The following is a 16993-nucleotide window of genomic DNA, read 5'->3' as shown; positions in this document are numbered from 1 at the left end:
CGCTCCCCCCTTCTGCACTGCGCTCCAGCCCCGCCCTGCCTTCTGCCTGGAGCCGTCATCCTTTTCTCATGCCTGGCTTTCTTGCCGTCTCACCTCAAATGAAGCCTCTCCTCAGACAGGCCCTGCCCGGCCTCTCTCCTGCGCGCCACTCTTGACGCTCTGTGCTGTGCGTGTGGCCGTGTGCTGACACAGAGCAGCCGTGCTCAGGAAGCACTCGTGAGCGAGCCGACGGTGCCCGGCCCTCCACCTTCCACATCAAATATGCTTCCTTTCTTAAGGTATCAAGTTTCATTACTAACTTTTAACTTCTAAGGTAATATATATTCTCTATGGGAAATTTTGAAAACACAGGTGAACAAAAGGAAAGACCAACTGCTCTTCAGATACGGGAAAGAAATGATCTGAACACAACGGTTCCGAGGCACGTACGTGTGCATGTGTACAAACACACGAAAAATGGGACCCTACTTTATAGCCTGCTGTTTTCACTTAGTAAGCGACACCTTTCCATAGAAAACGTTCAGACATCTTTCCACGCCAACAACATACATCATTTTAATAAATGGCAATAACATTTCTTAGTACGGACATGCCCATTGATTTCAGTCTCCCATGATGGTTCCCAATTTTTAATTTTTCAAGGCCCACGAGCCTTGGGAGGAACACCTGGCGGAGACGTCCTGGTGAGCCAGACGTTTCTAGGAGTGGGAGGGCGTCTGCCTTTAGGGTTTGGTCCCCATCATCGGGCTCTCCCCTGGAGAGGCCTCACCGACAACACTCCAAGGACAACGCGTGAGTGAGGGTCCTGCCACTTGCACCCTCTCTGTTACTTTCTAACTTTACCAAATTGGAGGCAAAGAACAGTATCTTGTTAGTGAGGATATATTTTAAAAGTTTAGGACTTCCCTGGTGGCGCAGTGGTTAAGAATCCGCCTGCCAGTGCAGGGGACACGCGTTCGAGCCCTGGTCCAAGAAGATCCCACATGCTGCAGAGCAACTAAGCCCATGCTCCACAACTACTGAGCCTGCGCTCTAGGGCCCGCGAGCCACAGCTACTGAGCCTGCGTGCTGCAACTACTGAAGCCTGTGCTCCGCAACAGAAGCCACCACAATGAGAAGCCCGCGCACCACAACGAAGAGTAGCCCCCGCTCGCCGCAACTAGAGAGAGCCCGTGTGCGGCAACGAAGACCTGATGCAGCCAAAAAAAAAAAAAGTTTATTCACTGACCAACTGTTTTCCTTCTGTTGTGAACTATCTTTTCATGTCCTTTGTTTTTCTACTGCAGTGACTTTTCTTACTGATTTACAAGAGCTCTTTCTATAGCAAGGATTTTGACCTTTATCTTCTGTTATATTAGCAATCACTGCCATCCTGACATTTGTCTTTCAACTTTATACAGGCCCAGTTCCCATGAGACCTATCTTTCTTTATCATTCATGGCTTCAATTCTTAGAAAATCCTTTCCACTCTGACTAGAAAAAAATTACCTTTATTTTCTTCTACTTTGTGATTTTATTTTTTACGTTTAAACACTTAAATCTATCTGGAATCACTGTAATTGTCAGAGGTAACGTACGAGTCTTATTTTTTTCAAAATGGAGAGCCTGTTTTTCCAACATCAATTGTTGTCATACTAGGGAAGCTTTATCATAAAAATCTCAGGAAATGTTGGTGCTTTTCCAGCATCTGTTAGCAAGGTGAGGCTGTACTTGGAGATTTTTCTGGTGGGATGCTGCACTGGGATGGCTGCAAGGAACCCCACCTGCTCATACCTGCTCTCACTGTCATCCCAAGCTTGCTTCCATCGGAGGTGCTAACATCTGGGTTTCCCAGGGGTCCTGGCCTGCAGACTGCTAAGCTTTATGGGGTTAAGGTACTAGGGCTGGAGAGCTTCCTAACTTTCCATCTTTGGGCTCTGGAGTAGCTTTAATCAGACAGGCTTTTCTCTTTCTTGAGGGAAGTTACCTTGACCTTGACTTTGTCCTGGCCTGCCTGCTTTTAGAGGCATTTCACTGACCAATGTTTTCTAAATTCTTTCAGGCCTATAGATCTGTCATTTTACTGCCTCTCTGGAGACATCTTAGCAATTTATCAATATATTTTCTTACACAATTTTTTTCAGTTATCTTCAAATTTATTCAAATTTAGTTAAATATATTGTTCTCGTGTACTTAAAAAATACCGTGTTTTCTCTCTCATTATGCTGTGCATTTGCTTTTTTTTCTGTATTAAACTTGTAGAATGATGATAAGTTTTACTGGTCTTTTATTATATCCTAACCCATTTCTGCTTTGATTTTTGCTGATTCTCCTTTTCTGCTTTTCTTACATGCATTTTGTATAAAGTTTCTTCCTAGGTTCTTGAGTTGAATGCTTGTTTTGTTTTTACTTTTTCTCTGCCAACATAAGCATATGAGGTTATAGGTATTCCTTTTAAGTTTTCACTGCATTTGATAATTTTTGCATACTATTCTCATTGTCCTCACCTTCTTTGACTGATTAATTTCAGGGCATTGACATGTCGCTAAGAATCTTTGTCCTCCAGCATTCAGGATACTTTTCATTCAAAATTTCAGATAGATCTTAACTACCTGGCATTTAATGCTATAGATACACGTCTGATGTGCCAGCCTGCTTTGTCTCCCCTGTGAAGGACAACCTGTCTATTTTCCCATCTGGATGCTTTTCTTTCCATCTCTATCCTTTTCCTTGGAAATTTGAGGAAAATTTTGAACTTGTCTTCTCATCCAACCTGATTTTTAGTGTTTTTATTATATTTTAAAATTTGGCAATCTTTTTCTAAACAATCTTTTCCAGATGTCAGATTATCGGCGGCACTAATTTTACAGTACCTTTAATTCTGTGAGAATACGAATCAGAGACTAAAAGAATTTTCCTGTCACTTAGTAACTGTTTCCTAGGTGCCCACATGCTCCGAGGCTCAGATCGTGTCCTTCCGAACTCCTGCCTCTCTGCGGGAGCCGTAAGCCTCTGTCTGTCTCCTCATCCTCACCCGGACGGAGCTGAGGGCGGGGTGGGTTCTGTGGACACCCGCGGCTCCCGGGCGCCTCGGGCTCAGAGGGCACGACGAGGGAAGCGGTGAGCGCTATTTGGTCTGCCGAGTCCCAGGGCGCCGGCTCACGGGAGCGTGGAGGGCGCTCCACGGCGGGGGCGGGCCCACCGCGCCCCGACCACACCCTGTTGGGGCCCCGCTGCCCCTTGGATGCTCCTGGTGGTTCTGGCCTTCTGCCGCCCCCTTCTTTGGTTGACAGTGGGTTCCCCCGGGGTCACTGCCACTGAGTCCCTAAACGCCCTGCTCTTTCCCATGAGCTGAAGTCCAGGTGGCCTGGCTTGTCCTTCTTAAACATGAACAGTACCTCCCCCTGCTTCTGGAGCAGTAACTGTGTTCACTCTCTCCTTACTAATATATTCCGTTGGTTATTCCAGTGAGAGTTGAAGGTGGCTGGGAAAGGTGAGAGATTAAACACGTGTGCGCAGGTGACCTCCTGGACTGAGAGGCTCACAGGTACTTCCATGCTTTCCTAAATCGCCGAAGTCCCCAGTTACCCCCCTGGGTCCTTTTGGTCACTCCTGATCGCCATCTTTGTATCAGAAAAGGCATCTGTACGCACAGAAAAGGCCTTCCTGCAATCCCGGCCCGTCCCGCCCGTCCCGCATCTCCTCAGCCTTTCCTTTAACCCGGGCACTGGCTCCTGCACCGCCCGGCCACGCCCCCTCCTCCACTTCAGGCCACCAGCTCCACCCCGAACCTCCCGCATGGCTTCTCTGCCTGGATCCCTTCACACACTCACCACGCTGCATAAAGCGATTCCTCTGATTGAAGCCGTGAGGTGTGCTGCCCCTGCTGGAAGCCCCGGGGCCCGCCAGGAAGGCAGAGCCCCACGAGCCGGCCGTGGTTACCTTGGCAGGTGTGCCCCCCCTGACGCCGGGTCCCTCAGACCCCTCCCCGTCCCTGACCACGCCGTCCCGCCTGGGAGCTCCTCTGTCTCTGGGAACCCTCGTCCCTCTGCACGGCCCTCCTCATCCCCCTGGTGCAGCCCACTGCTTCTTCACACGTCCAACCACAGAGTTCTCTGCTAACGGGCCTGTGTCAGCTTTTTTTTCTTTCTATTTATTTATATTTGCTCTTTTCATGTATGTCTGTCCTGGTAGATGAAAAACTCCTCCCAAGAACATAAAAGGTAACTGAAACGGAGCGAGTGGAATACCACCTGGTAGAGACCCTCAAGGGACTTGCCTTAACAAATAAAGAAAGCTAATCCCATTGGCACAACAGTTTGCGTATAGCTTCAGAAGTCCGGGGCGGGAACAAAAGATTATTTGAAAAATTCTAAACATTTCCATTAACTTCTAGAACAGGCTGTTAGCAACAGCCTGTAGAACGCATACCTAAGATGAGCTTATGTCCAAATGACCCCAAACCCGAAATCAGGAAAGTACTATGAGGTAAGCAAGTTTTATTAATAACGGCAACTTAAAAGGGGCAGCCATTTCCTCCTGTCCTGTGGCTAAAGGCACCTGACCTTAAGCGGTCCAGCGTTCTTCCTTGCTAATCTGAAGTGACACCTGTGAGGTACAAGGTCAAAACTGGAACCCTCGGTAGCGAGGGCAGCGTACCTTTCACCAGCTTCCCGTCGGGGACGGCTTTGCTGCACGACGCCTCCTTCTTCCCCGAGGAGCCACCTCTGCCCCCTGCGTCGGCCACGTCTTCAGACGCACTATCCTCCCCAACGTCACTCGGCTTTTCAGGAGCAGACTCTGCAGGAGCCTCTTCCGGCGCTGACACAGCCTGCAGAGGTTAAACGTGACTCTGAACTGCTCCATTGGAAATGACACAGGATTTGTCAGAAAAGATATGCAGTACATACCTTTCACGGGACAACAGCACGGCTCCGTTACTGCCTAAGTAACAGCACGGAATATACTTTCTAACTGAGATTTACTACTTTCTGATACAACAGAATGGAAAGAGGAGTGGAAGGAGGTATTTTCCCTGTAATGCTGTTTTGGGAAACATGCCCACCACCTCTTCTTTGGAGACGGGTCACTGAGAGCACGTTTAGGACACCAAATTATGCCCGGCACCTACAGATGAGTCCGTTTTCTTCAGTTTGAGCAGCCAGAGATAAAAGCCTGAAGAAATCCACTGATGCGCAAAGCCTACGTCATCTCTCTACCAGAACAGCTTTTAGAAAGACATCAGGGTGTCCGTGTAATCGAGGAGAGGAGTGGAGAGGCAGAAGAAAGGACTACAAGGACAGGAGGAAATGCTTCTAACAGGTGCCTGAGAACCAAGTGCGGGGACGTCCGCAGGGATGGGAGTCGTGAGGCGAGCTGCTGGCAGGTGGCGCTCGAGGCCAGTGGGCGGGCAGCGCCTGTGGCTACACGTGGGCACTTAAGTCCACGTTAACACAACAGAGCGTAATACACAGCTTCCGTCCACAGGGCTTTAAAATAACAGCCGACCAAAACACCAAATGCCTGAAGAGACAGGATTACTCTGTTTACAACGTTCTGCACAAATGATCATCAATGAACTATGATTACGGGTCAAAGATTTCAACAGATGTAAAACTAGAGAGGTGGGAAAAGTTAAGTTCGGCAAATGCAAGACATACGTTACACCTAAAAGTGAGTGTAAAACCAACCAACCCTATTAGGGCACATCCCGAGGATGACTTCTTCCCAGACACGTACCTGTGCGCTTTCGCCCCCTTCTTTCTGGAGGAAGAACTGCTTCTTAAACTCATAATAGGCATTATACTGGTGCCACGGCTGCAGGAACTCAAACCTAGCAACAGAGAAGGGGACGAGTCATTCAACAAGACACGCTCGCTCGCCGTGACACCCCTCGGCTCCGACGGCCACACCTGCTGCTCTAAGGCTTCGCAGTGACTGACCCTGGCGATCACACAGATCATGCTGCGACCACAGCCTCCTGTTGTTATGTTACGACCCGAGCAGGCAACATTATTGGATGAAAAAAACAAAGTGCAGTGTGCGTCTGAATTTCCACAGCAGATTCTTGAAAAGCATGAATTCCGGCTTTTTATTTTAGGTAGGTTCAACATTTTTAAAAAACAAAGCAAAGCAAATTAAACAAACAAAAAAAATATAACAATAAAAAAGACCAACACCCCAACTCTAAGTAATTTAACAAGATATATTTATCTAAACACATAAGGATAAAAAAAAAAATATATATATATATATATAAACAATCATGTAGCTAGATTAAAAAAAGACGCTAAACCAAACCCCAAATACCATTCATCTACCCCACATAAACTCCTTCACTCACCTCTGATCATTCTTGGCACGAACGCTGGTCTCAAACTTAAGGCCGTTCCTGGCCACGTACTCTGCCAGCTTGTCAATCACAGGTTGAATGTCGGGGGGCGGGGGGATGATGGCGGCCACGGAAGCAAGTGCACTGCAGAGGAGAGCTGGGTCACACCCACAGTGCCAGGCCCTCCTCCAGATCAGCGGCAGGGGGGCGGCCAGCAAGGCTGCCGGGGGACTTGCACTGTCTCAGCTCACACCGGCAGGTAAGTTACACACAGACAGGGAGGCCCTGATCTGAGATGACTGGGACTGCAGAAAGCTAATCCAAGTCAATCCATGTGAACCAGGGACCAAAAGAGCATTGCCAACGATGAGAACAGGGGTTTTACTCCAAGGGACACTTAAGGTCATGGAAACAGGTTCATCTTGTCTCCCCTCACATTTCCCCCCCAATTGCTAATTCTTAAAAACAACCAAGAACAAATCAAGTGTGAATTTTTGTTTTATAAAGATGGAAGTATGCCGGCCAGCGTGACTCATCACCCTCCGTTTCATGTTTGACTTTCTTCGCGTGGTCAGAACGTGGGAACTACCCACGTGTTCTTCGAGTCTCCTGAGCGTCTTTCCAGCCTGAGACGTGCCGGTGCCTCTTATAAAGCGCTCGCTCACCCACAGACACTCTTCAGAGCCCCTCCACGCTACCCAGGACAGGTGCCGGGGGTCCAGTCCCTGCCTTGCTGGCTCTCTTAGTCAACCGTTAGCCGGACTAACAGCCAGATCCTCATTTCCTAACAGCCCGTGAGAGATTCACTTGCATCAGCTTTATGAAATCCTGCATTTTTGGCAAAAACTGGGCTTCACTTCACACTGCCTGTGCCTAGTACTGCCCCACCGGGATGGTGGCACCCAGGAAAGAACAGACGCTGGACCCCGGGGAGTGTGGCGTGGGACGCTAACTGGGAGCCCATTTTCTCAGGGGTCAGACCTCACTCTCACTGCTACAAGTGCTTACGTTATAGGACAGCTTCTGCTGCCCAGTCAACCCTGTAATCGGGGGGTGTGGACAATAAGTACTCGGATAACAGAGACCCGCTATGTGGCGCACACCGTAAAGAAGCCCAAGCCCAGAACACAGGTGCTCCGGGTGACCAGCAGAAGTGAGAGCATACCTTGTGGTGATGGTGGTGGAGGTCACCCCACTACTCGTCTCTGCTGTGCTTGGGGGGGGCGGTGGCGTGGTCCCTGGAGGGGGCGGGGCCGTGGCTGTCACTCCAGCGGAGCCGGACACGGCCACCCCGGCAGGCAGGGTGCTGTAGTAAGTGGCTACGTCAACCCCTGGAGGGGGAGGTGCCAGGCAGTAGGTGCCATCGGGCAGCATGTAGTAGCTGTAGTACATGGCTGCCACTGTTGCTGTGAAAAGACACATTTCGGGGGCGTGAGAGTGGCAAAAGACAGGCTAGTTGGTGAGTATCCACAATGCAGTAAAAAAGGGACACTTTTCCAAAGGCAATGTCACTTCTGTCCAACGTCAACCACATTGTTTTGTCTTTCTGATATAAGAAAGGCTGCCCAGGTGACACACAGTTTGCAAGAATCAGGCGATGCCCAGACACACACCCAGGGACGCTGGAAAGTGAACATGCACGGCGACATTCAAGGCAGCCCAACGTGGACCTTCCTACTACACAACTGGTGTCCTCCCTAACTGCAGAGCGGGCAGATTAGGACTAAGTCCACTGCCCAGCAGCACTGGCTCCCTTCCTGTGTGGCCTGTGAGATGACCCGTTTGAGGACTAACCACCCTTCGCTGGCTTCCCCGTTTGACACCAGCTCTCCACTCTCTCCTCTCCTTACTTTTCTCACTTAAACATTTGTCTGGGCATAAATCGCAGCCATGTTTTCTTAGGTCAGTCTCCCAAGGCAAGACACAAAAGCAAAAATAAACAAATGGGACCTAATCAAACTTAATAAGCTCTTACACAACAAAGGAAACCACAAACAAAATGAAAAGGCAACCCACAGAATGGGAGAGAACATCGGCAAATGATGTGAACGACAGGGCTTAATTTCCGAAATATACAAACAGCTCATGTAGCTCAGTAACAACAACAAAAAAAAAACCCAATCAAAAAATGGGCAGAAGGCTCAAACAGACATTTCTCCAAAGAAGACATACAGATGGCCAATAAGCACATGAAAAGACGTTGGACATCGCTAATTATTAGGGAAATGCAAATCAAAACTACAACAAGGGGGCTTCCCTGGTGGCGTGGTGGTTGAGAGTCCGCCTGCCGATGCAGGGGACGCGGGGTCGTGCCCCGGTCCGGGAGGATCCCACGTGCCGCGGAGCGGCTGGGCCCGTGAGCCATGGCCGCTGAGCCTGCGCGTCTGGAGCCTGTGCTCCGCAACGGGAGAGGCCACAACAGTCAGAGGCCCGCGTACCACAAAAACAACAACAACAACAACAACAGCAACAACAAAAAAACGACAACAAGGTACCACCTCACACCAGTCAGAATGGCGACCATTAAAAAGTCTACAAATAACAAATGCTGGAGAGAGTGTGGAGAAAAGGGAACCCACCAACAGTGTAGGAGGGAATGTAAATTGGTACAGCCACTATGGAAAAAGAGTATGGAGGTTTCCTTTAAAAACTAGAAATAGAACCACTGTATGATCCAGCAATCCCACTCCTGGGCATATACCCTGAGAAAACTCTAACTGGAAAAGACACACACACCCCAGTGTTCATAGCAGCATTATTTACAATAGCCAGGACATGGAAACAACCTAAATGTCCATTGACAGAGGAGTGGATAAAGAAAATGTGGTACATATATACAATGGAATATTATTCAGCCATAAAAAAGAATGAAATAATGCCACTTGCAGCAACATGGATGGGCCTAGAGATCATCATACTAAGTGAAGTCAGACAAAAAGAAAGACAAATATCATATGATATCACTAATATGTGGAATCTAAAATACGATACCAATGAACTTATTTACAAACTAGAAACAGACTCACAGTCATAGAGAACAATACCAAAGGGGGAGGAGGGAGGGGAGGGATGGATTGGGAGTCTGGGGTCAGCAGATACACACTACTATATACAAAATAGATAAACAACAAGGTCCTACTGTAGAGCACAGGGAACTCTATTCAATATTTTGTAACAAACTATAATGGAAAAGAATCTGAAAAAGAACATGTATTATATACAACATTCATGTAAATGAATCTGATATGTATCTCTTTTATATATATATGTAACTGAATCACGTTGCTGTATACCAGGAACTATCACCACACTGTAAATTAACTATACTTCAATAATAAACAAACAAACAAACACTTGTCTTGGAAGTCATCTTGTCTACAAAGCTGTGCTGCTCTGTAACCCCTGCATGCCTTCACCCCAGCACAGAGACGTACTGCAATTGATTTAAGAAGTCCTGACGGACCCTGAGATCATTTGGGGCTTTATTATTATAAACAGTGAGGTACAATAACTTCCTATATATTTTGCCCACCCATGCAAGTATCTGTAAGATAGAGCCCATTTTTTTAAAACGATCAAAATTCCTGTAAGTTTATTCATTTTTTATTTTGGGGGGAAAATATTCAAAACCAGTGAAATCACAGAAGATCCAATGAACTAATTAAGAATTTAAATTTCTAATCCTGTTGTAGATAAGCAACTGGTTCTGACTACACAGAGATTTAATTTCCACTTCATTAGAGCATGGTGAAAGATTTTTCTCATTAAGGAATTTTATTTTGATCTTCAATTAATCTACTTTAAAACACAAACATGTGCAAATAGTGAGAGCTTTTCCACTGACTAGAGTTTCCAGCACTGGAAGCTCCGTAGGGAAGGTGTCGGTGGTGCAGCAGCTCACAAGCTGTCCCTGACAGTCACACCCCGGCCCTTCCGCCTCGGCTGGAACAGCTGCATCATGCACGCGTGCTGCAGGCACATCCGCGGCTGGTAGCGACTTACTTTCTGTGAATTATACATGGGTCTGAACTCCCCAGTTGTGAATCGCTGGCTCGATGCTCTGCACCAACCACTGTTCACGTTCACCACAATATTCCACATTTTCAAAAGAAGATGTGTGGCCTCAATATCCTCTCTGTGTGATCTTCAGCGCAGAGACACTCAAACCGTATCTCTGAAGGAAGGCGGGGGCAGAGGGCAGGAAAGACACGCCTGCTCTGTAACCCCAGCACTCAGCACACAGAATCTGTTGGGTGGACAGACAGATTCGATGCTCCAAATATAAGCGTTTCCTAAGCCAATTAGGTATTCAAATGTGAACAGAGGCTTCTGTGAGCTGTATCATCCTCCTTGAAACGATGGAACGAGTTCCCCACTCCCCCCACACTTGGTGGAGCGACGGGGGCCCTTCTTCTCACCCCTGGGCACAGACACCGCCACGGAGGAGGGGTGAGGCAGCAGCGGCAAGCCCCGCCCACAGAGCACACCCCCTGTCTTGGGAGGGGCAGCAAGAGCTGCTACCGCCCAAAGTGTCACATCTCAAGGACAGGACAGACACTCCATGTCCTTCCTATGCCAGGCGGCCACAGCCTCTGGCCTGAAAACAGGCCAAAATACATCTCAAAGTCGTAGCTACAACCAATGAGGCGTATGGATTAGAAAAAAACAGTTTACAGTTAAGTGTTAACTATATATTATGCAATTGCAATTTTAATGCATTCTTTATGTAACAGGAGTGAATAAATTATTTTCAAAACTAAGGATCATCCCTTTGAAAGAATGAACATGCAGATCAACCATCAGCCGGTACCTGAGCCACCCATCACATTAAATTAAAACAAAGTCTAAAAATAACCCTGCCAGAAAGACAGCAGATTAACTCAGGAACTCACCCATTACAAATACCTGAAAATGCTTGTAAAATATAAGGAAAAAATTTAAATGCATAGCTGAGCTCACACAAGAGAAAAGCCTCCATTTCCACGTGTGAAAATCAAACAAAGCCTCCAACCTGAAGGCATCTCCTAGGCCTTGAGCCAAGTCTTACTCCAGATGCAGGGATTCCCACGCTAGAAAGCCAGCCCAGGGCAGCACCCTGGGGATCCTGCAGAGGAGGACAGACTGGAAGCAGAAACCTAAAGACGATGCACGCAGATGCCCTCTCACTTCTTACCCACGCACCCTGTGAGTCCTTTCCAACAAATTCTAATTACACCTTGCAAAGGTGAACAGGAATTTGAAAATCCCTCTGTATCCAAAAACAACCCTGATGGCAAAGAAACACCTGAGGCTTGGCGAGCTGAGAACGCAGACTTTCCTGCTGCATGCTGCCTGCTGGGGCAACGCCACAGCTGAGGACCCAAAAGTGCAGCCAATTATGCACTGTTTCTCCCAGATTCCCATTTCATGTGCGGGATGTCATAGATGAAAAGATTTTAGGGAGAAGCTTGTTTCTGTCCTTTTCCCCAGACACTGAGGCCTGGGGTGGATGTGACAGTGATAGGCCAACCTCAGCCCGGAGCCACGCCTGGCCTGGCCTGCCCCCCCAATCTATGGTGAACAGTATCATGCCCCTCATTTCGTTTGCAGGTGCCAGGGGCACCTCCAAACAGTGTCTTCTGCCTGCTGTGAAGCCCCTCCTAAGTTTTACCTCCAACAAATAACAAAGGTTGGTGAGGATGTGGAGAAAAGGGACCCCTCATATGCTGCTGGTGGGAATGTAAATTGGTTCAGCCACTGTGGAGAACAGTACAGGGGTTTCTCAAAAAACTAAAAATCAGGGACTTCCCTGGTGGCGCAGTGATTAAGATTCCGCACTCCCAATGCAGGGGGCCGGAGGTTCAATCCCTGATCAGGGAACTAGATCCCACACGCGTGCCGCAACTAAGAGTTCGCCTGCCACAACTAAGGCCACGTGCCTCAACTATGGAGCCAGCGAGCAACAACTAAGGAACCCGCCTGCCGCAACGAAGACCCGGCACAACCAAATAAATAAATAAATATTAAAAACAAAAACAAACAAAAAAACCCCTTAAAATCGAATAAATATATATCTAAAAAAATGAAAACACTAATTTGAAAAGATACATGCACCCTAACTTTCAAAGCAGCATTATTTACAATATCCAAGATATGGAAGCAACCTAAGTGTCCATCAGCACATGAGTTGATAAAGAAGATGTGGTGTACATACACACACACACACACACACACACACACACACACACACACACACACACACAGTGGAATATCACTGAGTCATAGAAAAGAATGAAATAATGCCATTTGCAACAACATGGATGGACCTGGAGGGTATTACACTTAGTGAATTAAGTCAGACAGAAAAAGACAAATACTGTATGACATGACATATGTGGAATCTAAAAACTAAAATGAGTAAACATAACAAAAAAGAAGCAGACTCACAGATACAGAGAACAAACTGGTGGTTACCAGTGGGGAGAGGGAAACGGGGAGGGGCAAGACAAGGGTAGGAGATTAAGAGGCATAAACTATTACATATAAAATAAATGAGCTACAAGGATATACTGTACAGCACAGGGAATACAGCCAATTATTTTACAATAACTATAAATGGACTATAACCTTTAAAAGTTGTGATTCACTATGTTGTGCCCCTATAACTTACATAATATTGCACATCAACTGTACTTCAATTAAACCAAAGTTTTTACCTCCAGAACCATCTCCCACCCCAGGAGGACCCTGCTCTGCCCTCCTGCACACACACCCCTGGGGCAGTTCTCTGCGATCAGGGCTATGGTCACAGAAGGCAAAGCATCTTAAAAGCAGTGAGAGGGAGGCTGCACAGCTCCCAGGTGAGAGCAGGCACTAGAGAAGCGTGTAACGAGCAAAGCCCGCCGACGGCAAGGCGCGGGCTGAGGTATTCCGCAAGAGCAGGAGCCAGCCGCCGACACCACCCCGTGGCAGACGCTGCAGATGTGCGCTCGCCGCTGCAGTGGGGCCTCACAGCTCTTGAAATCCTTTAAAATGACTACCAACTAGAGAACATGCATTTTTGTGTACAGCTCCCAACTCAAAAATTCTCATGAATGCTAAGTTTTGAGAATCGCTGGACCAGACGGAGCAAAGGACAGACAGAGGTCTGGCTCCCTGGAGCTCACCGTCCCGTCCTAGACATGGGGTGGTGTGCTGTGCAGGGTTCCAAAGGGCGCCCACAGTCCCACTTCTCACCGGGCTTCCAAGGCATAACACTCCCTACTAGGGCTGTTGCTGTTCTCAGGGCTCTCTGATGAATTTTTCAACAGGGGATTGGGTTTTACACTAAGTTAAATGCCGATGTGATTTTAATAAACATCATGATAATGTTTATTAAAACATGCCTCCTCCAAATAAATCTAAGATAGAAATGTCAACGGGTGCCTACGCTTCCCAAGCACAGGCACAGTCGTGTGGAAAGATCAAGCTGCTTAAAACCACCGGCACATTCTTAAGCACTTCCTCCCTGACACTCTGTGCGCTTAGAAACGTACAGAGCTGCGGAACCCAGGGTCAGACAGACCTGCCTAATTACCTTCCAAAGCCCTTCTATTCAACGGGCTTCTTGCAAAAATCAGAGCCAATTTACCGATTCTTGTATGTGATCTTAATCTCGTATAAATCTAACTCTCAGAAGAGAATGTCAGCCTTGGAAGGGTTCTTGGAGATCAGTGGGCTGGCCAGCAATCCCTGCTGTCAGTTCAGAAATATAAACGTGTGTCTGTATTAAGAATGAAAGAAAATAGCTTTCCTGAGTTCCATGGAGAAAAATAAGTATACTCTTAAAAGACCGATCTACTTTATCCACACGAGACGGTGAAAAAGAAGCGCTGTGCTACCAGCTAAGCGGGCCTGGGCAGCAGCAGCAAGCCCGCCCGCAGCGCCCCTGCCCACCCCGGGCAGCGCCTGGCCCCCTGGCCTTTGTCACTGGATGGCCAACCGGTCTCCATCCACCTGCATCCTTGGGACTTCCCTAATAACTTCAACAGCTTTAAATCCTACTTACACTTGCTGATTCCAGAACTGCCACCTCCAGCCCTGAGCTGAACTGGTATGTTAAGTGCCCGCTCAACATGCGCGCTGGGACATCTCATAAACCCGTCAAAGGGACCGCGTCCAGAACACAGCTGTCCCCACACACCGCCGCTCCTGCTTCCTGCGGCCGCGCCTCCTCCCGCTGAGTCAGCCCAGGCTCCGTGGTTTCTCTCGGACCCATACCCGCCTCCCGGGAACCAGAGCCCTTCCAGCCGCTGCCCTAGAGGCTCCAGGGACCCCTTCCTAGACCAGCCAGAGCCCCCATACTGCCCGCCCAGCCGCGTCACTCCCCATCAAGGCCCCAGCCACGTTCCCTTTCTGTGAGGCACCTGCCTCGGGTCCCATGCCCCCCTGCCCCGCCCCCCTGCTTCCCAAATCGGGCCTCACCCGGGCTTCCTCAGGCCTCTGGGCCCCGGAAGCCTTGGCTTGAGGGCCTCCCTGGTTCCGTCCGCCAGCGCCCCGGACTCCCCCAGGGGTCTCACTGATTCTGCTCCACGATGGAGGGAACACCGTGCACTGCTCTTCCCAGCATGGCTTGCCCGCAATGCCAGTTTGTTCAATGAATGTACAAGTCACGTGTGGAAGAACAGAAACTGGAATGGCACAGGGCAAAGGCTTCTAGGAGATGGTGGCCTGGAACCTTCCAAACTCTGAAGGGCAGTATCCAAACCACAATTCTGGGCCCATCCAAATGACCTACCATGAGTGAGAGCGGAATTAGGGCATTTTCGGACATTCGAGAATCAAAAAAAAACGGTCTTCCTGTGTACCCTTTCTTCGCAAACTACTGGAGGATGTGCTCTAGCAAAATGCAGGAGTAAACAAACAAACAAGGAGAGAACAGCACTAACAACACAGGAAAGCAATGAATGGAAGTCAGCAGAACACCCTGGGTTACAGGCTGGGAACACGGCCCGTCCAGATCGGTGCCAGCGGCCAACAGCTCAAGAAATACAGCTGTTGGACTTCCCTGGTGGCGCAGAGGTTAAGAATCCGCCTGCCGACGCAGGGGACGCGGGTTCGATCCCTGGCCCTGGAGGATCCCGTGCCGCGGAGCAACTAAGCCCATGCGCCACAACTACCGAGCCTGCGCTCTAGAGCCCGTGAGCCACAACTACTGAGCCCGCGTGCCACAACTACTGAAGCCCGGGCGCCTGGAGCCCGCGCTCCACAACAAGAGAAGCCACCGCGATGAGGAGCCCGCGCGCCGCAACGAAGAGTAGCCCCCGCTCGCCGCAACCAGAGAGAGCCCGCGCGCAGCGACGAAGACCCGACGCAGGCAAAACTAAAAACAAATCAATAAATAAATTTACTAAAAAACACACAAAAACACCAGTCTACTTGCCTGGAGAATCTTTTTCTGCATACAGTTAAGAGTTACGCCTTCTCACACTGAAAACCTCTACCTGAGGGCAGGTTAAACTACAGGCGTTTAAACACTAAGCATCAACAACACAATTCAATGGGAATCAAAATCATCACTGAATTCTGCGTTTTCAAGAGTCAGGAAAGTGCCCAATAATCCCAGGGGATATTAAAAACGGTCAGGGTGCTTCGGAAGTGGAATGAGAGAAATCAAAGCTGAAACCTCCCTGTCTGAAACTCAACTGTCTCCTGATGTCTGTTCTCAAGCCTTCTGGCTTCCCCTCCTGGACTGGGATAATTTTCAGGAGTTCCTTAAAAAACCCTTCTGGCCACCGTTAGCTCTAGGCAGAGCACTTACCTACCAGCTCTCTATCATACACAATCTATGATACAATTGTGTATCATACACAATTGCAAGGGAAAATTACAGTCAAACCAAAAACTCCCTCAAATTCTACGTCCACAGTTTTTAAGTAAAAAAATATTGTGACCCTGGGACTTCCCTGGTGGCGCAGTGGTTGAGAATCCGCCTGCCGACGCAGGGGACACGGGTTCGAGCCCCGGTCCGGGAAGATCCCACGTGCCGCGGAGCAACTGAGCCCGTGCGCCACAACTACTGAGCCTGCGCTCTGGAGCCCGCGAGCCACAACTACTGAAGCCGAGCGCCTAGAGCTTGAGCTCCGCGACGAGAGAAGCCACCGCAGTGAGAAGCCCGCGCGCCGCAGCGAAGAGTGGCCCCCGCTCGCCGCAACTAGAGAGAGCCCGCGCGCAGCAACGGAGACCCAGCGCGGCCAAAGTTAAATAAATAAATAAATTTATTAAAAAATAATATATTATGACCCTCCCCATCCCCCAAATACTTAAAAGCTTTCACCATCTGGATCAGCACATACCGTGTCTAAAAACCCTGGGGCTCCCCTCACCGCAGTGAATGGCGGTGGCCGACGGCTGCTAAGGGCTCAGGAGCCAGACGCTAGAGAAGATGGAAGCTCAACATGGGCTCACAGTAGCCACCCTGCCTAATTTCCTTCACTGTGACGTCCAGACAGCCCTGTGTTTAAGGAAAAAGAATTCCCAAACAAAAGGAGACTTGTTTTGCTGTCACCAAACTGGCAGAGGAAAATCTGAAGACTTCTGTAGTGACACGGAGAATTTCTCACTTGTAAACTCACTGGAAACCACCCAAACGGATCCGTTTTAGATACACGAATGGGTGACTCAGGAACTTTAAGGCCAGTGTTGAACAACGACGGCTCTTTGTTT

General features: G+C 48.7%; 1 protein-coding gene across 8 annotated transcripts in view; it reads right to left on the bottom strand.

Moving 5' to 3' along the window:
- SFSWAP (splicing factor SWAP) overlaps positions 1–16993 on the bottom strand; it is a 90913-nt gene that overhangs the window by 48714 nt on the left and 25206 nt on the right. For all 8 annotated transcript variants that reach the window (XM_028480651.2, XM_028480653.2, XM_028480649.2 and 5 more), the window contains 4 exons: positions 7476–7716; positions 6323–6454; positions 5719–5812; positions 4639–4810 (listed from right to left, as the gene is read on the bottom strand). In XM_028480651.2, coding sequence (XP_028336452.1) covers positions 4639–4810; positions 5719–5812; positions 6323–6454; positions 7476–7716 — 639 coding nt within the window. The remainder of the gene's footprint in view (positions 1–4638; positions 4811–5718; positions 5813–6322; positions 6455–7475; positions 7717–16993) is intronic.

This window comes from Physeter macrocephalus, chromosome 19 (genome assembly GCF_002837175.3).
Source record: "Physeter macrocephalus isolate SW-GA chromosome 19, ASM283717v5, whole genome shotgun sequence".
NCBI lineage: Eukaryota > Metazoa > Chordata > Mammalia > Artiodactyla > Physeteridae > Physeter > Physeter macrocephalus.
This window is presented reverse-complemented; position numbering and strand designations above follow the sequence as displayed.